Source organism: Rhinoraja longicauda, chromosome 35, assembly GCF_053455715.1.
Source record: "Rhinoraja longicauda isolate Sanriku21f chromosome 35, sRhiLon1.1, whole genome shotgun sequence".
Classification (NCBI taxonomy): Eukaryota; Metazoa; Chordata; class Chondrichthyes; order Rajiformes; family Arhynchobatidae; genus Rhinoraja; species Rhinoraja longicauda.
This window is the reverse complement of record NC_135987.1, coordinates 3404453-3427353: the sequence shown is the minus strand read 5'-3', so window position 1 is coordinate 3427353 and position 22901 is coordinate 3404453. Positions and strand designations below refer to the sequence as shown.

Genomic DNA, 22901 nt, shown 5'->3' with positions numbered 1-22901 from the left:
AGGGGGGGCCATTGGAGAGGGAGGGGGGGGCATTGGAAGCTCCCGGCGAGCGCTGTGAAGCGGTCCAGGCGAGGGCCCGGCACCGGGTGGCCGAGGACAGGCCCGCGGTGAGTGTCGGAGGTGGGACAGGCCGTGAGTGAGTGCCGGAGGTCGGGCTGGCCCACGGTGAGTGCCAGAGGTCGGGCAGGCCCGTGGTGAGTGCCAGAGGTCGGGCTGGCCCACGGTGAGTGCCAGAGGTCGGGCAGGCCCGTGGTGAGTGCCAGAGGTCGGGCAGGCCCGTGGTGAGTGCCAGAGGTCGGGCTGGCCCACGGTGAGTGCCAGAGGTCGGGCAGGCCGTGGTGAGTGCTAGAGGTCGGGCAGGCCGTGGTGAATGCCGTGGTGAGCAACCTCCCGCTCGGATGCATCAATGCAGTCATCAATACAACATCCCAGTGTTCTAGTTTTTTAGTTTGAGTTTTAGAGATGCAGCGTGGAAACAGGCCCTTCGGCCCATCGAGTCCGTGCTGGCCAACGATCGCCCATACGCGAGCACTATCTTACACACTAGGGACCATTTACAATTTTACAGAAACCAACTGACCTACAAACCCACACGTCTTTGGAGTGTGGGAGGAAACCGGAGAAAACCCACGTTGGCACGGGGAGAACGTGTAAACTACGTACAGACAGCGCCCGTAGTCAGGATCGCACCCGGGTCTCCGGCACTGCGAGGCAGCAACTCTACCGCTGCGCCACCGCGCCGCCCTGTGGTTGCTTTTGGTTTACGTCGGTCCAATCCGTAATCCGCCACAACTGAACTCCTGGTGACAACACAGCGTTTAAGGGGTTTAGCTACAAGGCAAGGCAGCCCTAATCATGCTGAGGTGAGGGTGAGGAAAGACCTTGAAGGCCTCAGATGATCATTTTATCATGCGTGGTTTTCCAGTCATGCACTGTTAGCTGATTTTAAATCCATTAAATGTGGATTAGGATGCACAAGATTTATGAGGTTTCCATGGACTCAAGCATCTTACAGAATATGGGTCTAAAAGTGTCCATGGATATAAAGTGGTGCATTGGAAATACAAAAGTTGTGCATTGCAAATCCAAATCTATAAAGTTGTGCATTAAAATTGCAAATCTAAACTTGTGCATTGGAAACGTGGATCTAAAGTGGTGCGTTGAGATAAAGGTCAGAACCTGCGCAGTCTAGACAGGAGACGGTTCACAAGACACGTTCAGGCAAGCCGAGATGTTGTGCCTTGCATTCCACCAGTGAGCAGGGCAGGGAGAGGCCTTGCCCTGAAGTGGTGCGCTGTCGTAAGCACGCGGGTAGTGACGGCCCAGTGTAACGGGGGTGAGGTCAGGCAACCGGTCAGCACCTGCTTGGCCTCCGTCCAGAGGGCGTGTGTACGAGGCTGGAGGCTCGCTGGAACTGAGCTGGTCGCTGCGGAAGGAAGCACAGAGACAGACAAGGGGGGGGGGGGGAGGGTGAAGTTACTACCAGCTCAACCCCCAACTAAAACGGGGCACGTCCGACCGAGTTGGGAATCTGCCCGGCTCGAGGCGGGACCTGCGGAGAGAAATCTCAAGAGATCATTTCCTTCGGTGAACGAGCGAATGGGACACAGGTTGAACTTCCCCTTGGTACAACCTAGACCAGCAAGTCCACCAGACAAGGGTCCACCTTCCCCATGTTGCCTTCACCGCAACTATTTCCTTGCAATTCCCGCTCCATCTGGGGCTAACCTTGCACAGCCATCTCATTCACATTGCAGGCCAGCTCCTGGGTCTCTTAACACCAGTAAAAGGTCTTTCCCGGAGGCAAGAAACCCCAGATACGACACGAGCGACTGAGTGAGGCACAAGGGTGGAGAGAGCATTGAGCACAGAGTTGCGGGTCCCTGAGGATGGCAGCACTGGTGAACGTTGGCACACTTGGTACTTACTTCTTGCCCGCCTCGCAGTTGTTGGGAGCCAACCTGGCGTCGAGGGCACTGTTGAATTTGTCCACGTTGGCAGCGGAGTAGAGGCCGGAGGGGCTGTTGTACTGCGAGGTTATGACCTTGGGCGACAGGTTGGACGCGGTGCCGAATGGCTTAGCGCTCCGGTTGTGGGCACTTCCTATGGCTGTGACCTCCTGCGTGCACAAGGGGGCAAAAGGAGAACGATGTGCGGGCGTGAGGGGGCAGCCAAGCGGCATGCAGGGCAACACCGACAACCCCAGCCACGTGCAGCCACTGCAGCTGGTGCCATGTGCAGCAAGGCACTGCAGCGCCGGTTCACAGCGGAGACAAGCGCAAAGTGCTGGAGTAACTCAGCGGGACAGGCAGCATCTCTGGACAGAAGGAACGGGTGACGTTTCGGGTGGAGACCCTTCTTCAGACTGAGTCAGGGGAGAGCGAGACTAGAGATATGGAAGGGTAAGGTGTGAGATATGTTTTCACATCTTACCCTTCCACATCTCTGCCAACCCTCTCCCCTGACTCAGTCTGAAGAAGGGACTCCACCCGAAACGTCACCCATCCCTTCTATCCAGAGATGCTGCCTGTCCCGCTGAGTTACTCCAGCATTTTAGTGTCTACCTTCAGGGTTTTTACCATGTTCCACCATCAATAGACAATAGCTGCAGGAGGAGGCCATTCGGCCCTTCGAGCCAGCACCACAATTCAATGTGATCATGGCTGATCATTCTCAATCAGTACCCCATTCCTGCCTTCTCCCCATACCCCCTGACTCCGCTATCTTTAAGAGCTCTATCTAACTCTCTCGAATTGGCCTCCACCGCCTTCTGAGGCAGAGAATTCCACAGATTCACAACTCTCTGACTGAAAAAGCTTTTCCTCATCTCCGTTCTAAATGGCCTACCCCTTATTCTTAAACTGTGGCCCCTGGTTCTGGACTCCACCAACATCGGGAACATGTTTCCTGCCTCTAACGTGTCCAATCCCTTAATAATCTAATATGTTTCAATAAGATCCCCTCTCATCCTTCTAAATTCCAGTGTATACAAGCCTAGTCGCTCCAGTCTTTCAACATACGACAGTCCCGCCATCCCAGGAATGAACCTAATGAACCTACGCTGCACTCTCTCAATAGCAAGAATATCCTTCCTCAAATTTGGAGACCAAAACTGCACACAGTACTCCAGGTGCGGTCTCACTAGGGCCCGGTACAACTGCAGAATGACCTCTTTGCTCCTATACTCAACTCCTCTTGTTATGAAGGCCAACATTCCATTGGCTTTCTTCACTGCCTGCTGTACCTGCATGCTTCCTTTCTGTGACTGATGCACTAGGACACCCAGATCTCTTTGTACGTCCCCTTTTGCTAACTTGACACCATTCAGATAATAATCTGTCTTCCTGTTCTTACCACCAAAGTGGATAACCTCACATTTATCCACATTAAACTGCATCTGCCATGCATCCGCCCACTCACACAACCTGTCCAAGTCACCCTGCAGCCTCATAGCATCTTCCTCACAGTTCACACTACCACCCAGCTTTGTATCATCTGCAAATTTGCTAATGTTACTTTTAATCATATCATATCATATCATATCATATCATATATATACAGCCGGAAACAGGCCTTTTTCGGCCCTCCAAGTCCGTGCCGCCCAGCGATCCCCGTACATTAACACTATCCTACACCCACTAGGGACAATTTTTACATTTACCCAGCCAATTAACCTACATACCTGTACGTCTTTGGAGTGTGGGAGGAAACCGAAGATCTCGGAGAAAACCCACGCAGGTCACGGGGAGAACGTACAAACTCCTTACAGTATAGCACCCGTCGTCAGGATCGAACCTGAGTCTCCGGCGCTGCATTCGTTGTAAAGCAGCAACTCTACCGCTGCGCTACCGTGCCGCCCTTCATCCCTTCATCCAAGTCATTAATATATATTGTAAATAGCTGCGGTCCCAGCACCGAGCCTTGTGGTACCCCACTAGTTACTGCCTGCCATTCTGAAAGGGACCCATTTATCCCCACTCTTTGTTTCCTGTCTGCCAACCAATTTTCTATCCATGTCAGTACCCTACCTCCAATACCATGTGCTCTAATTTTGCCCACTAATCTCCTATGTGGGATCTTATCAAAGACTTTCTGAAAGTCGAGGTACACCACATCCACCAGCTCTCCCTTGTCCATTTTCCTAGTTACATCCTCAAAGAATTCCAGAAGATTAGTCAAGCATGATTACCCCTTCGTAAATCCATGCTGACTCGGAACGATCCTGTTACATGCTATCCAAATGTTCTGCAATTTCATCTTTTATGATTGACTCCAGCATCTTCCCCACCACTGATGTCAGACTAACTGGTCAATAATTCAGTTTTCGCTCTCCCTCCTTTCTTAAAAAGTGGGACAACATTAGCTACCCTCCAATCCACAGGAACTGATCCTGAATCTATAGAACATTGGAAAATGATCACCAATGCGTCCACGATTTCTAGAGCCACCTCCTTAAGTACCCTGGGATGCAGACCATCAGGCCCTGGGGATTTATCAGCCTTCAGTCCCATCAGTCTACCCAACACCATTTCCTGCCTAATGTGAATTTCCTTCAGTTCCTCTGTCACCATAGGACCTCTGTCCCCTAGAACATCTGGGAGATTGTTGGTGTCTTCCTTAGTAAAGACAGATCCAAAGTGCCTGTTCAATCGTCTGCATTTTTCCTTGTTCCCCATAATAAATTAATTTGCTTCTGCCTTCAAGGGACCAACATTTGCCTTAACTATTTTTTTTCTATTCACATACCTATAGAAACATTTACTATCCTCCTTTATATTATTGGCTAGCTTACCTTCGTACCTCATCTTTTCTCCCCGTATTGCCTTTTTAGTTATCTTCTGTTGCTCTTTAAAAGATTCCCAATCCTCTGGCTTCCCGCTCTTCTTTGCTATGTTATACTTCTTCTCTTTTATTTTTATAGTCCTTGACTTCCCTTGTCTCTTACCAACCTGATTTTCCCAGTCTACCTGCATGCTGAAATCTCCCATAACCACCGTAGCATTACCTTTGCTACATGCCAATTTTAACTCGTGATTTAACTTGCAGGCTACTGTTTGGGGGCCTGTAGATAACTCCCATTAGGGTCCTTTTACCCTTACCATTCCTCAGTTCTGTCCATACTGACTCTACATCTCCTGATTCTGTGTCAGCCCTCCCAAGTCCTGGCAACTGCAGATGTGGGTTTATACCGAAGATAGGCACAAAATACTGGAGTAACTCAGCGGGTCAGGCAGCATCTCTGGAGAACATGGATAGGTGACATTTTGGATCGAGCCCCTTCTTCAAACCCTGGCAATGGGAATTACCAGAGTGGTGGCAATTAGGATGATGAGATGTTCTTAGAGAATCCACCGGAGCAAAGAGCTGGATAGAACTCTTAAGGATAGCGGAGTCAGGGGGTATGGGGAGAAGGCAGGAACGGGGTACTGATTGAGAATGATCGGCCATGATCACATTAAATGGCGGTGCTGGCTCGAAGGGCTGAATGGCCTCCTCCTGCACCTACTGTCTATTGCCTATTGTCTAAAACTCAATTACATTGCTGACAATGAGGTCTTACCCTCACTGAGCACTTACGCCTGGTCCACTGAGGCCGATGAAGTCTACCCGGGTGTCAACCATTTTAACTCCCCTTCCCATTCCCACTCCAGCATTTTGTGTCTATCACAGGTTAGCGGGTTAGATATATGAGCAGGCCTTTATTCACTGTAAATGAATGAGTTCCAGCGGTGACCACCACAAGATTATTAAGGGATTGGACACATTAGAGGCAGGAAACATGTTCCCAATGTTGGGGGAGTCCAGAACCAGGGGCCACAGTTTAAGAATAAGGGGTAGGCCATTTAGAACGGAGATGAGGAAAAAACCTTTTTCACTCAGGGAGTTGTGAATCTGTGGAATTCTCTGCCTCAGAAGGCAGTGGAGGCCAATTCTCGGGATACATTCAAGAGAGAGCTAGATAGAGCTCTTAAGGATAGCAGAGTCAGGGGGTATGGGGAGAAGGCAGGAACGGGGTACTGATTGTGAATGATCAGCCATGATCACGGTGAATGGCGGTGCGTACAGGCTCGAAGGGCTGAATGGCCTCCTCCTGCACCTATTGTCTATTGTCTATTGTCACATCCCACGTACAGTACCCTTCATTGTGGCTACGTGCAAAAGCAGAATGGTGATCAGTAAACCAACAGTATCACCCCTTTACACACAGCAGAGTAGAGCTTTGTGAAATCTGGACCGCGCCGACATACTGCTTGTGCAAGTCCCCCGTCCCCCCGCCCCCGTGTGCACGCGGGTGTGTGGAACAACCCCAAGGAAAAGGTGCAAAGAAAACACAAAAGCAAAGATGGCGAGATCTCAAAACGCTGGCGGCTTGTGAGTAGAGTCTTAAAGGGGGTGGGTTGTGGATGTTCCAGAGCTTTGGGGGCAAGAGGCAGAAGGCAGAATGAGATGCCTGAGGATAAGGAGGCATCGAACCGGGAATGGAATGGGAGCAAGAGAATTTCCACCAGGAGACACTTCCACCTGGGATGGAATCACGGGGCCTGTGCTCGCTGGAGTTTAGAAGGATGAGGGGAGACCCCATTGAAAGTTACCGAATAGTGAAAGGCCTGGATAGAGTTACAGTAGAGTTTATTGTCACGCGTTCGGAGGTACAGTGAAAAGCTTTCGTTGCGTGCTATCCAGTCGGCAGAAAGACTCTATGTGATTACAATCGAGCCATTTACAGTGTACAGATACATGATAAGGGAATAACGTTTCGTGCAAGGTAAAGCCAGCAAAGACCGATCAAGGATAGTCCAAGGGTCACCAATGAGGTAGATAGTAGTTCAGCACTGCTCTCTAGTTGGTGAGAGGACAGTTCAGTTGCCTGATAACAGCTGGGAAGAAACTGTCCCTGGATCTGGAGGTGTGCGTTTCCACACTTCTGTACCTCTTGCCTGACGGGAGAGGGGAGAGGAGGGAGTGACCGGGGTGAGACTGGCCCTTGATGATGCTGCTGGCCTTGCCGAGGCAGCGTGAGGTGTAGGTGGAGTCAATGGAAGGGAGGTTGGTTTGTGCGATGGTCTGGGCTGCGTCCACAATTCGCTGCAATCCGAATTCGAGTGGATGTGGAGAGGATGTTTCCATTAGTGGTGGAGTCTAGAACCAGAGGGCACAGCCTCAGAATTGAAGGACGTTCCTTTAGGAAGAGATGAGGAAGAATTTATTTCGTCAGAGGGTATTGAATCCGTGGAATTCTTTGCCACAGACGGCTGTGGAGACCAAGTCAATTAATATTTTTAAGGCAGAGATAGATAGATTCTTGATTAGTGTGGGTGTCAGCGGTCAAGGGGAGAAGGCAGGAGAATGGGGTTAGGAGGGAGAGATAGATCAGCCATGATTGAATGGCGGAGTAGACCTGATGGGCCGAACGGCCTAATTCTGCTCCTATCACTTATGGTCTTATGAATCGTGTGGGAACACTGCGGCCTCACCAGGTGGGATTTACAGATGGCGGTGGGCCATTTACAGATGGCTTGTGAAGCAGGAGGCAACAGCTACATCATGAGCAAAGCCCAACATATCCAGTGGTGCAAATCTGACCCAGACAGCAGTACAAAGTGAACAGAGCAGCAGAGAGGAGCGGTGATGGAGATGGAGATGGAGGTGGGTGACATCAGTGGGGGTGGCACGCTAGAGCAGTGGGAGAGTCGCTGCCTTACAGCGCCAGAGACCCGGGTACCAACCCCACCACGGGTACTGTCTGTAATATCATTGCACTCTGTAAATGTTCCTACTAACGAGATGCTTCGCAGTTTAGCACATTGTACTCCATCAGCCGCCATCTCACACATTCCTCGAGTCTGACATTATCCCCTGTATCATCCTCACAGCGGTAGAGTTGCTGCCTCACAGCGCCAGAGACCCGGGTTCGATCCCGACTACCGGCGCTGTCTGTACGGAGTTTGTACGTTCTCCCCGTGACCTGCGTGGGTTTTCTTCAAGATCTTCGGATTCCTCCCACACTCCGAAGGCGTACAAGTTTGCAGCTTAATTGGCTTGTTATAATTGTAAAAATAAATGTCACTAGTGTGTGTGGGACAGTGTTAGTGTGTGGAGATCAATGGTCGGTACGGACTCGGTGGGCCGAAGGGCCCGTTGCTTTGCTGCAAATCTTTAAACAAAACTAACAACACACACACAACCCACACACACACACAACCCACACACACACACCCCCCCCACACACACACCCCCCCCACACACACACACCCCCCCACACACACACATCCCCCACACACACACACACCCCCCACACACACACACACCCCACACACACACACACCCCACACACACACACACCCCCCACACACACACACACCCCACACACACACACACACACACCCCCCACACACACACCCCACACACACACACCCCCCACACACACACACACCCCACACACACACACCCCACACACACACACCCCCCCCACACACACACACACACCCCACACACACACACACACACACCCCCCATACACACACACCCCCCACACACACACACACACCCCCCACACACACACACACACCCCCCCCACACATACACAACCCACACACACACACACAACCCCCCCACACACACACACACACACACACACACACACACACAAAACCCACACATACAAAACACACACACACAAACACCCACACACACACTCACACACAACCCACAACCCACACACATACACACACACAACACACACACACACAGACAGAATCAGCATCACTAGTCTTGGACTTAAATTGGCAAAGGAACAAACTGTTTGTTGTTCCTAATTTTTCCTGAAAATAATTAAGAATCGGAGATCGATTTCTGTTAATGACGGGCGGCGGAAAGGCAAAAAAACCACCGTTTTATGGCAAGAAATCTCCTGTAATCTTCTTCCAACTCTACATGGTCAGTGTCACTGCGGGTGCCCGCGGTCCCCTGACCCCCGCGGTCCCCTGACCCCCCGTGGCCATGCCCCACCATGGTGGATGGCAGCACTGGGAGGGTGGTGGTTCAGCTACCACCACCCCATACACACACTTTGTGGCACGCACACTGACACACACATTAGGAGCAGGAGATGGGCACAAAATGCTGGACCAACTCTCTGTAGCATCTCTGGAGGGAAGGAACGGGTGATGTTTTGGGTCGAGACCCTTCTTTAGACAGCTGTGGTAGCGAGCGTGGGTTAAAATGTGGTCGTAGAGTCACAGAGGGGAGCAGTGAGAGAGAGTGTTGCAGAACTCGCGTCAGAGAGAGGAGGACAATGTCTTCAAAGTCGGCATAACTCGAGGAGTGCGGACTTGCTCACTGCAATACCTCTCCTCCTTGCTCATCAAGTATTCTGGAGACACAAGGAACTGCAAATGCTGCAATTTAGTGTAGTTTAGTTTAGAGATACAGCGCGGAAACAGGCCCTTCGGCCCACCGAGTCCGCACCGACCGGCGATCCCCGCACACTCACAATATCCTACGCACACTGGGGACAATATTACATTTATACATTTGTACCAAAGCCAATCAACCTACAAACCTGTACGTCTTTGGAGTGTGGGAGGAAACCGAAGATCTCGGAGAAAACCCACGCAGGTCACGGGGAGAACGTACAAACTCCGTACAGACAGCACCCGTAGTCAGGATTGGAACGGGCTGCCAGAGGAGGTAGATAAGGCAGGGATTATCCCAATGTTTAAGAAACAGTTAGACAGGTACATGGATAGGACAGGTTTGGAGGGATATGGACCAAACACGGGCAGGTGGGACATGTTGGCAGGTGTGAGTTGTATCACTCTATGACTATTACTCTATAGCTGAGACTAATGCAGAGGAGGTCCAAACTGTATGATTCCACATCATGTTTCCACACTATGACTTTATAATGGGAATTTTAAACAAAAGCTGCCTTCTCTATTTTGCATGTGGCGATCAGAGCTGCACATCTCCTCAGCGGTCACTGGGTGGCGCCCATGAGCCAGACTGCAGAGCATGCAGTCAGAGTTAGATCCTTGTAATCAGTTTAGTTTCGGAAGGAACTGCAGATGTTGGTTTAAACCCAAAGTTAGACACAATATGCTGGAGTAACTGCGGGTCAGGCAGCATCTCTGGAGAAAAAGAATAGGTGACGTTTCAGGTCGAGACCCTTCATCATCCTTCTGCAGTTGTACAGGGCCCTAGTGAGACCGCACCTGGAGTACTGTGTGCAGTTTTGGTCTCCAAATTTGAGGAAGGATATTCTTGCTATTGAGGGCGTGCAGCGTAGGTTTACGAGGTTAATTCCCGGAATGGCGGGACTGTCATATGTTGAAAGACTGGAGCGACTAGGCTTGTGCACTGGAATTTAGAAGGATGAGAGGAGATCTTATCAAAACGTATAAGATTATTAAGGGGTTGGACACGTTATAGGCAGGAAACATGTTCCCAATGTTGGGGGAGTCCAGAACCTGGGGCCACAGTTTAAGAATAAGGGGTAGGCCATTTAGAACGGAGATGAGGAAAAACTTTTTCAGTCAGAGAGTTGTGAATCTGTGGAATTCTCTGCCTCAGAAGGCAGTGGAGGCCAATTCTCTGAATGCATTCAAGAGAGAGCTAGATAGAGCTCTTAAGGATAGCGGAGTCAGGGGGTATGGGGAGAAGGCAGGAAGGGGGTACTGATTGAGAATGATCAGCCATGATCACATTGAATGGCGGTGCTGGTTCGAAGGGCCGAATGGCCTCCTCCTGCACCTATTGTCTATTGAGGCTGAATTAGCTCAGACCCGAAACGTCACCCATTCCTTGCCCACACCGAACAACATGTCTCACCTGCCTGCCTTTGGCCCATCTATATCTCTCAATCCCCTTTCTCCTGACTCTCAGTCTGAAGAAGGATCTCGACCCGAAACGTCATCTATTCCTTTTCTCCAGAGATGCTGCCTGACCCGCCGAGTTACTCCAGCATTTTGTGTCTGTCAGTTTAGTTTAGTTTAGTTTAGAAATACAACGCGGAAACAGGCTGTTCGGTCGGGTTCACCGAGTCCACACCGACCAGCGATCCCCGCACATTAACACTGTCCCACACATACTAGGAACAATTTACATTGATACCAAGCCAATTAACCTGCAAACCTGTATGTCTTTGGAGCACCCGGAGAAAAACAAATGCGATCATGGGGAGAACGTACAAACTCCGTACAGACAGCACCCGCAATCAGGATCGAACCCGGGTCTCTGGCGTTATCACAGGTGAACCTACCAGACACCCAGCAGTCTCCATATCCAAAAGCTTATCCCGCATGTCTCCTTCAAAAGTTGCCCCTCTCCCTTTAATGCCATGCCTCTTATCTATCTTCCATGTAGCCCGCTGGGCCTTGCCTATTTAAGTGCCTGTCTAAATGACTCTTTAACACAAACCTTTTATTTGCCACCACCACCAAGTTTGAGAGTTTGAGATACCTCACCCCTCCGGTCGCCATTAAAAGCCCCTTCATCGATGTAAACCTATAGTCTGTTGTTTTTAATGCCCCTGCCCTGGGGAAAGGGCTCGGTGGGCCGAAGGGCCTGTTTCAACACTCTATCTTTAAACTAAACTAAACTGGAACTATGTAAGCGCTAAATATATGAAGGATGCATTTGCATCTGCACTATAAGTTTACATCCTCATGCACAGTGGCACAGCTGGTAGTGCTGCTGCCTCACAGCACCAGAGACCCGGCTTCCATCCTGAACTCAGGTGCTGTCTGTAGTAGGGGTTGCCAACTTCCTCACTCCCACATAAGGGACAAGGTGACGTCACCGCCCCGCGCCCCACGTGACCTCACCCAGCCAGCGGCCACGTGCTCCCGCTCCACCAATGGCGGCCAGGGGGTGGGTTGCTACGCAACCTCCGTAAGGCGGCGCCCGGGCCTACACTGTCCGGGACTACTACGGCCCCATGTCTACAGTGTCCGGGCCAACAGTGTCCAGGCCTACAGTGTCCGGGCCTACAGTGTCCAGGACTACTGCGGCCCCATGTCTACAGTGTCCGGGCCAACAGTGTACAGGCCTACAGTGTCCGGGACTACTGCGGCCCCATGTCTACAGTGTCCGGGCCAACAGTGTACGGGCCTACAGTGTCCAGGCCTACACTGTCCGGGCCTACACTGTCCGGGCCTACACTGTCCGGGCCTACACTGTCCGGGCCTACACTGTCCAGGTCTACTGCGGCCCCATGTCTACAGTGTCCGGGCCTACACTCTCCGGGACTACTGTGGCCCCATGTCTACAGTGTCCGACCCAACAGTGTACGGGCCTACAGTGCCGGGACTACTGCGGCCCCATGTCTACAGTGTCCGGGCCAACAGTGTACGGGCCTACAGTGTCCAGGCCTACACTGTCCGGGCCTACACTGTCCGGGTCTACTGCGGCCCCATGTCTACAGTGTCCGGGCCTACACTGTCCGGGACTACTGTGGCCCCATGTCTACAGTGTCCGGGCCTACACTGTCCGGGACTACTGCGGCCCCATTTCTACAGTGTCCAGGCCTACATTGTCCGGGACTACTGCGGCCCCATGTCTACAGTGTGGGCCAACAGTGTCCGGGCCTACACTGTCCGGGACTACTGCGGCCCCCGGGCTACAGTGTCCGGGCCTACAGTGTCCAGGCCTACAGCACCGTCCGGGCCTAATACGACAAACTAATTTAGCCCAAAATACGGGATGTCCCGGCTAATACAGGACAGTTGGCAACCCCAGTCTGTAGGGATTTTGCACGTTCTGCCTGTGACCTGCGTGGGTTTTCTCCGGTTGCTCCGGTATCCTCCCACACTCCAAAGGCATACATGTTTGTAGGTTAATTGGCATCTGTAACGATTATAAATTGTCCCTAGTGTGTATGATAGTGCTAGTGTACGAGGTGATCGCGGGTCTGCGGGGATCTGATGGGCCGAATGGCCTGCTTCTGCGCTGTATCTCTAAAGTCTAAAGGTAGAATTCAACTTTTTTCCTTAATCCTGAGTTCGTCCAACATTTCCAGGACAGACAGATAAACTAGTAACATACAGGCAGCACGGTGGCTCAGAGGTAGAGCTGCTGCCTCACAGCGCCAGACACCCGGGTTCCATCCTGACCTCGGGTGCCGTCTGTGTGGAGTTTGTACGTTCTCCCCTATGACCGCATGGGTTTTCTCCGGGTGCTCCGGTTTCCTCCCACATCCCAAAGACGTGCCTCTACCTGTGCCTCTTGTTATCTTACATACTTCAGTCAGCCGTACATCTTTTGGCAGTGAAAAAGATTTTCACTGTACCTCGGTACAGACACACAGCGGCCAGCCCCAGGCACTGTTCCCCATGTCATAGAAACATAGAAAATAGGTGCAGGAGGAGGCCATTTGGCCCTTTGAGCCAGCACCGCCATTCATTGTGATCATGGCTGATCATCCACAATCAGTAACCCGTGCCTGCCTTCTCCCCATATCCCTTGATTCCACTAGCCCCTAGAGCTCTATCTAACTCTCTTTTAAATTCATCCAGTGAATTGGCCTCCACTGCCCTCTGTGGCAGAGAATTCCACAAATTCACAACTCTGCGGGTGAAAACGTTTTTTCTCACCTCACTTTTAAATAGCCTCCCCTTTATTCTTAAGACTGTGGCCCCTGGTTCTGGACTCCCCCAACACTGGGAACATTTTTCCTGCATCTAGCTTGTCCAGTCCTTTTATAATTTTATACATTTCTATAAGATCCCCTCTCATCCTTCTAAATTCCAGTGAATACTTTCCTCGTGTGACAGTCCCGCCATCTCGGGGATTAACCTCGTGAACCTACGCTGCACTGCCTCAATAGTAAGGATGTCCTTTCTCAAATTAGGAGACCAAAACTGAGCGCAATCTCATCAGTATCTGTAGCTGGCGATCTCACTGGGCCTTCAAGCACAGAGTCCCAGGCCACACCTATATATAATCTCATCATATTTCCAAGGAAACTTTCAAAACAAAGGTAAACAAATGACAGTGGCAGGGAAATTCAGTATTGTTCCCTTAAACATTAGAAAATGAACTTTGAACATTGGTAAAGGTGCACACTGACACACACACACACACACATGTATAGACACTCACTCACGCACACACACACACACGCATACACCCTTGCACACAAACACCCACACTCATGGATACCCACACTCACACACGCATACACACACATGCAAACACCCATGCACTCAAACACTCACACCCACACTCATGCACACCCACTCACACAGGCATGCACCCACACACCCACACAAACACACGCATGCACACAGCTACACGCACACTTGCGTAAACACACACATGCATCCACACTCACACACACACATACATGCACACACACAGCTACACGCACACTCGCAAACACACACATGCATCCACTCACATACATGCACGCACACATACACGCACTCATACACTCACGCACTCATACACGCACGCACACACGTGCACCCACACACACCCACATAAACACACGCATGCACACAGCAACATACACACTTGTGCAAATACACACAAGCACCCACACTCACACACACATACACGCATACACACATGCACGCACACACACGCATGCACACACCCACACACACTTGCGTGTGCACACACATGCACCCACGCACCCACACACACATACGCGTGCAAACATGCTCGCACACACACACACACACTGGCGCTATTTCGGGCTGGGACCCTTCAGACTTCAGTGTGGAAACATCACCTATCCATGTTCTCCAGAGGTGATGTTTCGGGCCCGGAGTCTGAGAAGGGTCCCGACATTCCCTCCACAGGTGCTGCCTGACCTGCTGAGTAACTCCAGCACTGTGTTCTGCATTATACTGTGGCATCTTGTCATGGGGTAAATGTCATTGCTTCATTCAAGCCATTAACGTAGTACAAATCTGCTTTGGTGCAGGTCCCACCGAACTTGTCACATCGTCTTAAACAGGGTATTCTTTTCACCCCAAATCTACCTCCAGCCCGATCACCAACCTGTGAACCTATGATATTCAATCAGTGTGAAGAATGGTCCCGACCCTAAACGTCACCAATCCAGAGATGTTCTCCTGAGATGTTGCCTGACCTGCTGAGTTACTCCAGCACTTTGTGTCTTCTTTGGTAACCTCAAGTTCCTTTTGTTTAGTTTTGCTCAGTATCACTTCATTCGTAACATTTTGAGAATTCATATAAATTATATTCACGGATATTTAATTTGAGTTTTAGGGATGCAGCAGGGAAAAGGCCCTTCGGCCCATCAAGCCCATGCCGACCATCGATCACCCACTCACACTAGTTCTATGTTATCCCACTCTCTCAGCCACTCCCTACACACCAGGGGCAATTAACCTACCAACCAGCGTATCTTTGGGAAGTGGGAGGAAACCGGAACACCCGGAGGAAACCCACGTGGTCACAGGGAGAACCTGAAAACCCCACACAGACAGAACCCAAGGTCAGGATCGAACCCGGATCTCTGGTGCTGTTAGGCAGCAACTCTACCGCTGCACCACGGAAGTGATTACAAATTTCAGCCACATTGGTTAAGTGTGCCCAATCCCTTAAAAACTATTGTGTAGTTCTCTCTTGTGAGCTAAAATAAAATAGGCCGGCACTGTGGCGAAGCGGTGGAGCAACTGCTTTACAGCGCCAGAGACCCCGGTTCGATCCCGACTACGGGTGCTGTCTGTACGTAGTTTGTACGTTTTCCCCGTGACCTGCGTGGGTTTTCTCCAAGATCTTCGTTTTCCTCCCACACGCCAAAGACATACAGATTTGTAGGTTAATTGGCTTTGGTATAAATGTTAAATGTAGACCATAATGCTCACACAATCTCGGTTTATGGTATGGTAATTGCCAACAGATGTATTTTGAAACTATGGAAATCAGACTCTGCTCCTCAGTTTGAGACTTGGTTAAGAGAATTAATGGGCATCTTACACGTAGAGAGGCTGAGATATGAATTCTCTGGCAACCCTCAGAAGTTCTTCAACATATGGAACCCAGTGCTGCAGCATATTAGGGACAAGTAAAACTATCCCTTCAATGCCTCAGGCTTTTGTACCTTCTTTGAATCCAGCAGTGAAAATACTGAAATATTTGACTTGTAAAAATTACTTTGACTCATGTTTTTGTCACATTGTAGTTATGTTTTTTAAATTATTTATTTTTATTTATTTGTTTGTTTTGGTTTGTTTGTTTTCAGAATTATGTAGGGAAGGGGAGGGATGGGGTTTACTGCTGTTGTTATATGCACTGCAATTAATTAAATTAAAAATGTATTTTAAAAAAATAAAAAATTTAAATGTTAGACGTAAAATTGTTCCTGGTGTGTGTGGGGTAGTATTAATGTGTGGGGATCGCTAATCGGCATGGACTCGGTGGGCAGAATGGGCCTGTTTCCGCGCTGTATCTCAAAACTAAACTAAAAATAAATTTGTCCTAGTGTTCTCCCCAGAATAACAATGTCATATTCTCAAAAGCAGATCTTTCATTAAAATTTGGAAAAAATTATTGTGCAAAGGGGCTTCTGACAGGAATACTGTCATGAGAAACAAATTCTCAATGCATCTCGGGTGAATTACAATCATAAGACTTAATACCGTCTATTAAAAACAAAATAAAATCAACATAAGATTATTTGACATTTGGGCATGCTTATTGAGCATGGGAGGAGTTGGCTGCGCCTAACGGCTGCGGCTCTCTGGCAGTCTGTTGTCTTTTTTTCTTTTTTTTTTGTTTGTGTCGGTGTTGGGATGGTTTTTGTTTCTGTTTTTGGCTGTGTATGTGTGGTGGGGGTGTGGGGTGTGGGGGGGTGGGGTGGGGTGGGGCGGGGGGAAACCTTTCTTTTATTAGGTCTCTTCCCCGGGGCGCAGCTCGCCCGCGGGGCCTTCCATCGCCCGGCGCGGCTCGGCTGCGGGACTTAACATCGCCGGCGCGGCTCAGCCGCGGGACGTTTCAGTGCCCGGTGCGGCTCGGCCGCTGGACTTAACATCGCCCGGTGCGGCCGCGGGACGTTTCAGTGCCCGGTGCGGCTCGGCCGCGGGACGTTTCAGTGCCCGGTGCGGCTCGGCCGCGGGACGTTTCGGTGCCCGGCGCGGCTTGGCCGCTGGACTTAACATCGCTAGCGCGGCTCGGCCGCGGGACGTTTCAGTGCCCGGTGCGGCTCGGCCACTGGATTTAACATCGCCCGGTGCGGCTCGGCCGCGGGACGTTTCGGTGCCCGGTGCGGCTCGGCCGCGGGACGTTTTGGTGCCCGGTGCGGCTCGGCCGCTGGACTTAACATCGCCCGGTGCGGCCGCGGGACGTTTCGGTGCCCGGGGCGGCTCGGCCGTGGGGCCTTCCATCCTCTTGCGGGGGGCTGTGCGTGTCGGTTGCCTCGGTAGGGGTCGAGCTGCCTGTCCGTGGGTGCGGGGGGGGAAGAGAGGGGAAGTTTTGTCCTGTGTTCTTTTCTTTTTTGCTGTGTCTTGTGACTGCTGAAATTTCGTTCGGTGTTGTGCCGAATGACAATAAAGTGTTGTTATGTTATGTTATGTTATGTTGAGTTCTTTGGCACACCAGAAATTATAAATAAGAGGAATGCAGTAAATAAAATTAGTTTTAGATTTCCAAAATGTCTGCAATAAATACATTACAGTGGAGTTAGTACACACTTCTGGACAACACAGTGAATGCTGGGCACTGGATGTGTTGTAGAGCAGAGGAATCTAGGAGGCCAAGTCAGTTGATATTTTTAAGGCAGAGATAGACGAATTCTTGGTTAGAACGGGTGTCAAGGGTTACGGGGAGAAGGCAGGAGAATGGGATGAGGAGATAGAAACATAGAAACATAGAAGGAGGCCATTTGGCCCTTCGAGCCAGCACCGCCATTGATTGTGATCATGGCTGATCATCCATAATCAGTAACCCGTGCCTGCCTTCTCCCCATATCCCTTGATTCCACTAACCCCTAGAGCGCTATCTAACTATCTTTTAAATTCATCCAGTGAATTGGCCTCCACTGCCCTCTGTGGCAGAGAATTCCACAAATTCACAACCCTCTGTGTGAAAAAGTTTTTTCTCGCCTCAGTTTTAAATGGCCTCTCCTTTATTCTTAGACTGTGTGGCCCCTGGTTCTGGTGAGATCAGCCATGATTGAATGGTGGAGTAGACTCAAAGGGTCGAATGGCCTTATTCTACTCCTATAACTTGTGAACTTGTGAGTACAGGTTACATAGTTCCTTGAAGGTGGCGTCACAGGTAGATCGGGTGGTCGAAAAGGCTTTTGGCACATTGGCCTTCAACAGTCAATGAGTATAACATAACATATATAACATATAACTACAGCATGGAAACAGGCCTGTCCGGCCCTACCAGTCCACGCCGACCATTCTCCCTGACCTAGTCTCATCTACCTGCACTCAGACCATAACCCTCTAATCCCCTCTTATCCATATACCTATCCAATTTACTCTTAAATAATAAAATCGAGCCAGCCTCCACCACTTCCACCGGAAGCCCATTCCATACAGCCACAACCCTCTGAGTAAAGAAGTTCCCCCTCATGTTACCCCTAAACCTTTGTCCCTCAATTCTGAAGCTATGTCCCCTTGTTGGAATCTTCCCCACTCTCAAAGGGAAAAGCCTACCCACGTCAACTCTGTCCGTCCCTCTCAAAATTTTAAAAACCTCTATCAAGTCCCCCCTCAACCTTCTACGCTCCAAAGAATAAAGACCCAACCTGTTCAACCTCTCTCTGTAGCCTAAGTGCTGAAACCCAGGCAACATTCTAGTAAATCTCCTCTGTACCCTCTCCATTTTGTCGACATCCTTCCTATAATTTGGCGACCAGAACTGCACACCATACTCCAGATTCGGCCTCACCAATGCCCTGTACAATTTCAACATTACATCCCAACTTCTATACTCGATGCTCTGATTTATAAAGGCAAGCATACCAAACGCCTTCTTCACCACCCTATCCTCATGAGATTCCACCTTCAGGGAACAATGCACAGTTATTCCCAGATCCCTCTTTTCCATTGCATTCCTCAATTCCCTACCATTTACCCTGTACGTCCTATTTTGATTTGTCCTACCAAAATGCAGCACCTCACACTTATAGAAGTTGGGAGGTCATGTTGCAGTTGTATAAGATGTTGGTGAGGCCACATTTAGAATATTGTGTTCAGTTCAGGGCACCATGTTATAGGAAAGATGTTGTCAAGTTGGAAAGGGTGCAGAGAAGATTTACAAGGATGTTGCCAGGATTTGACAGTCTGAGCTCTAGGGAGAGGTTGAGCAGGCTAGAACTCCATTCCTTGGAGATGAATGGGTTAATATACGATGAGCATGTTAACCCATTGGCACTGGGCCTGTACTCGTTGGAGTTTAAAAGGATGAGATTGGATTTCATAGAAACTCACCGAAAAAGGAAAGGCCTGGTTAGAGTGGATGTGGAGAGGATGTTTCCATGTGGAGAGTCTAGGACCAGAGGGCACAGCCTCAGAATTACAGAACATACCTTTAGAATGGAGGAGAGGAGGAATTTCTTTAACCAGAGGGTGGTGAATCTGTGGAATTCATTGCCACAGACGGCTGTAAAGGCAAAGTCATTGGGTATTTTTAAGGCGGAGATTGACGGATTCTTGATTAGTGCGGGTGTCAGAGGTGAAGGGAGAAGGCAGGAGAATGGGGTTGGGAGGGAAAGATAGGTCAGCCGTGATGGAATGGCGGAGTTGATGGGCCGAATGGACTTAGGAACATGAACGTGTTCAGCATGGGCCTTGTGGGCAGACAGGCCTGTTTCCATGATGTATCACGAAACATAAACAGACATGCAATGCCTGGCATCTTAACTTCCATGGCAAGCTGAACAAGATTTATAGTTATAGTTTTAGATATACATCGCGGAAACAGGCCATTCAGCCCATTGAGTGTACGCCGACCAGAAAACCCCGCACACTAACACTATTAAACACACAAGGGACAATTTGCAATTAAGCTACAAATCTGTACATCTTTGAAGTGTGGGAGGAAACCAGGGATCCCGGAGAAAACCCACGCAGTCACGGAGAGAAAGTACAAACTCCGTACAGACAGCACCCGTAGTCGGGATCGAACCGGGTCTCTGGCGCTGCATTCGCTGTAAGGCAGCAACTCTACCGCTGCGCCACCGTGACCGCCTATATCTCTAAACTAAACTGTACAACTGAAGGGTCTCGACCCGAAACGTCACCCATTCCTTCTCTCCAGAGATGCTGCCTGTCCCGCTGAGTTACTCCAGCATTTTGTATTGGCTATCTTCAAACTATACAACGTTCAGCTGTCTATAGGTAAAAAAGGACGCAGAGTGAATGTGTGTGTTTGTTTTTCTAAGTAAGGCTCGAACATGGCTTGAAGAGGTAGAAAAATATTCCTGCAAATATTATTTTGAGAAAAAGAGAAGTCTTGGGTCAACGCTGTGGTAAAAGCCAGCTTCTTCCAACTTCGAACCATAGCTAAATTCAAACCTTTCTTCCAATTCGACGACACAGAAAAAATAATTCACGCTTTCATTTCCTCCCGCCTAGACTACTGCAACTCCCTATACACTGGGATCAGCCAATCTTCCCTGTCCCGCCTGCAACTGGTCCAAAACGCCGCAGCGAGACTCCTGACGGGTACCCGTAAAAGGGACCACATCACCCCGATTCTGGCCTCTCTCCACTGGCTCCCTGTACGGTACAGAATCAACTTCAAGCTCCTCCTATTCACATATAAAGCCCTAAATGGACACTCCCCCCACTACATCAAAAATCTTCTAACCCCCCTCTCTAACTCCTGGTCCCTCAGATCGGCCGACTTGGGGCTACTCACTATCCTGCGGTCTAGGCTTAAACTCAGGGGTGACCGCGCTTTTGCGGTTGCAGCTCCTAGACTGTGGAACAGCATCCCTCTCCCCATCAGAACTGCCCCCTCCATCGACTCCTTTAAGTCCAGGCTCAAAACCTATTTCTACTCCCTAGCGTTTGAGGCTCATTGAGGAGGCGCTGTGAACTGTTTGCGTGCTACTGTATGTTTTCATTTTTTTTCTATTGGAACCTAATCAGATGTACAGCACTTTGGTCAACGTGGGTTGTTTTTAAATGTGCTATACAAATAAAATTGACTTGACTTGACTTGACCTGTGAAGTTAAAAGGCTGTAGTTTCAGGGGTGGGGGAGGGAGGGAGGGCTTTGGCCTTTACCTGATGGTCAGATGCCAAGTTCATTTGATATGGGTGCGCCTTGCCATTCGCGTTCGTCATGGGTGACCAAACTCTGGAGTCAGACCTAGAAAAGGAGAACGGAAAAAAAGGTTTAATCAACCTTTTGTAAAAGGGCAGCACGGTGGCGCAGCGGCAGAGTTACTGCCTTCGGGTTTTCTCCGAGATCTTCTGTTTCCTCCCACACAGGTTTGCAGGTTAATTAGAAACATAGACATAGAAAATAGGTACAGGAGGAGGCCATTCAGCCCGTCGAGCCAGCACCGCCATTCATTGTGATCATGGCTGATCATCCACAATCAATAACCCGTGCCTGCCTTCTCCCCATATCCCTCGATTCCACTAGCCCCTAGAGCTCTATCTAACTCTCACTTAAATCCATCCAGAGAATTGGCCTCCACTGCCCACTGTGGCAGAGAATTGCACAAATTCACAACTCTCTGGGTGAAAAAGTTCCTTCTCACCTCAGTTTTAAATGGCCTCCCCTTTCTTCTAAGACTGTGGCCCCTGGTTCTGGACTCGTCCAACATTGGGAACATTTTTCCTGCATCTAGCTTGTCCAGCCCTTTTATAATTTTATATGTTTCTATAAGATCCCCTCTCATCCTTCTAAACTCCAGTGAATACATTGGCTTTGGTATAAATGTAAAATTGTCCCTAGTGTGTGTAGGGTAGTGTTAGTGTGTGGGGATCGCTGGCCGGCGTGGGCTCGGTGGGCCGAAGGGCTTTTTTCTGTGCTGCATCTCTAAACTAAACTAAACTAAAGTAAAAGAGGGCGGCACAGTGGTGCAGCGGGTAGAGCTGCTGCCTCACAACTGCTCACAGTGAAGAAGACTGCAAAAAGTGGTGAACACTGCCCGGTCCATCACAGGTACTGACCTCCCCACCATCAAAGGGCTCGAGAGGATGCTTCACAAAAGCAGCCAGCATCATCAGAGACCCACACCACCCTGGCCACACTCTCTTTTCACCCCTGCCATCGGGAAGAAGGTACAGGAGCCTGAAAACTGTAACGTCCATGTTCAGGATCAGCCTCTTACCTACAGCCATCAGGCTATTAAACACTACAACCTCCAAATAAGCTCTGAACCATATAGACTTGGGAGCATTATTTGTGTCTTTGCACTATTATTGCTTATGTAGCTATATACAATATATACACATACACACACACACATATATACATACACACATGTGGGTGGGTGTGTGTGTGTGAACGTGTGTGTTAATATAGGGTGGTGAACCTGTGGAATTCTTTGCCTCAGAAGGATGTGGAGGCCAAGTTAAATGATATTTTTAAGGCAGAGATAGTTAGATTCTTGATTAGTGCGGGTGTCAGGGGTTATGGGGAGAAGGCAGGAGAGTGGGGTTGAGAGGGAGAGATAGATCAGCCATGATTGCACGGCAGAGTAGACTTGATGGGCCAAATAGACAATGGGTGCAGGAGTAGGCCATTCAGCCCTTCGAGCCAGCACCGCCACTCAATGTGATCATGGCTGATCATTCACAATCAGTACCCCTATCCTGCCTTGTCCCCATACCCCCTGACCTATGGCCTAATTTTCTCCTGGCATATGATCTTATATACGCACACACACACAGTGCTGCCCTAGGCCTGTTGCTCCTAGGCCTGGCCAAGCTGGCCATTTGAGAGTCACGGGCTGCC

At 49.8% G+C, this 22901-nt stretch overlaps 1 protein-coding gene across 1 annotated transcript in view; it reads right to left on the bottom strand.

The window, feature by feature from the left end:
* pdlim1 (PDZ and LIM domain 1 (elfin)) overlaps window positions 1–22901 on the bottom strand; it is a 44471-nt gene that overhangs the window by 8655 nt on the left and 12915 nt on the right. The window contains exons 2-3 of the mRNA XM_078428267.1: window positions 21218–21302; window positions 1929–2119 (exon numbers count right to left, since the gene is read on the bottom strand). Coding sequence (XP_078284393.1) covers window positions 1929–2119; window positions 21218–21302 — 276 coding nt within the window. The remainder of the gene's footprint in view (window positions 1–1928; window positions 2120–21217; window positions 21303–22901) is intronic.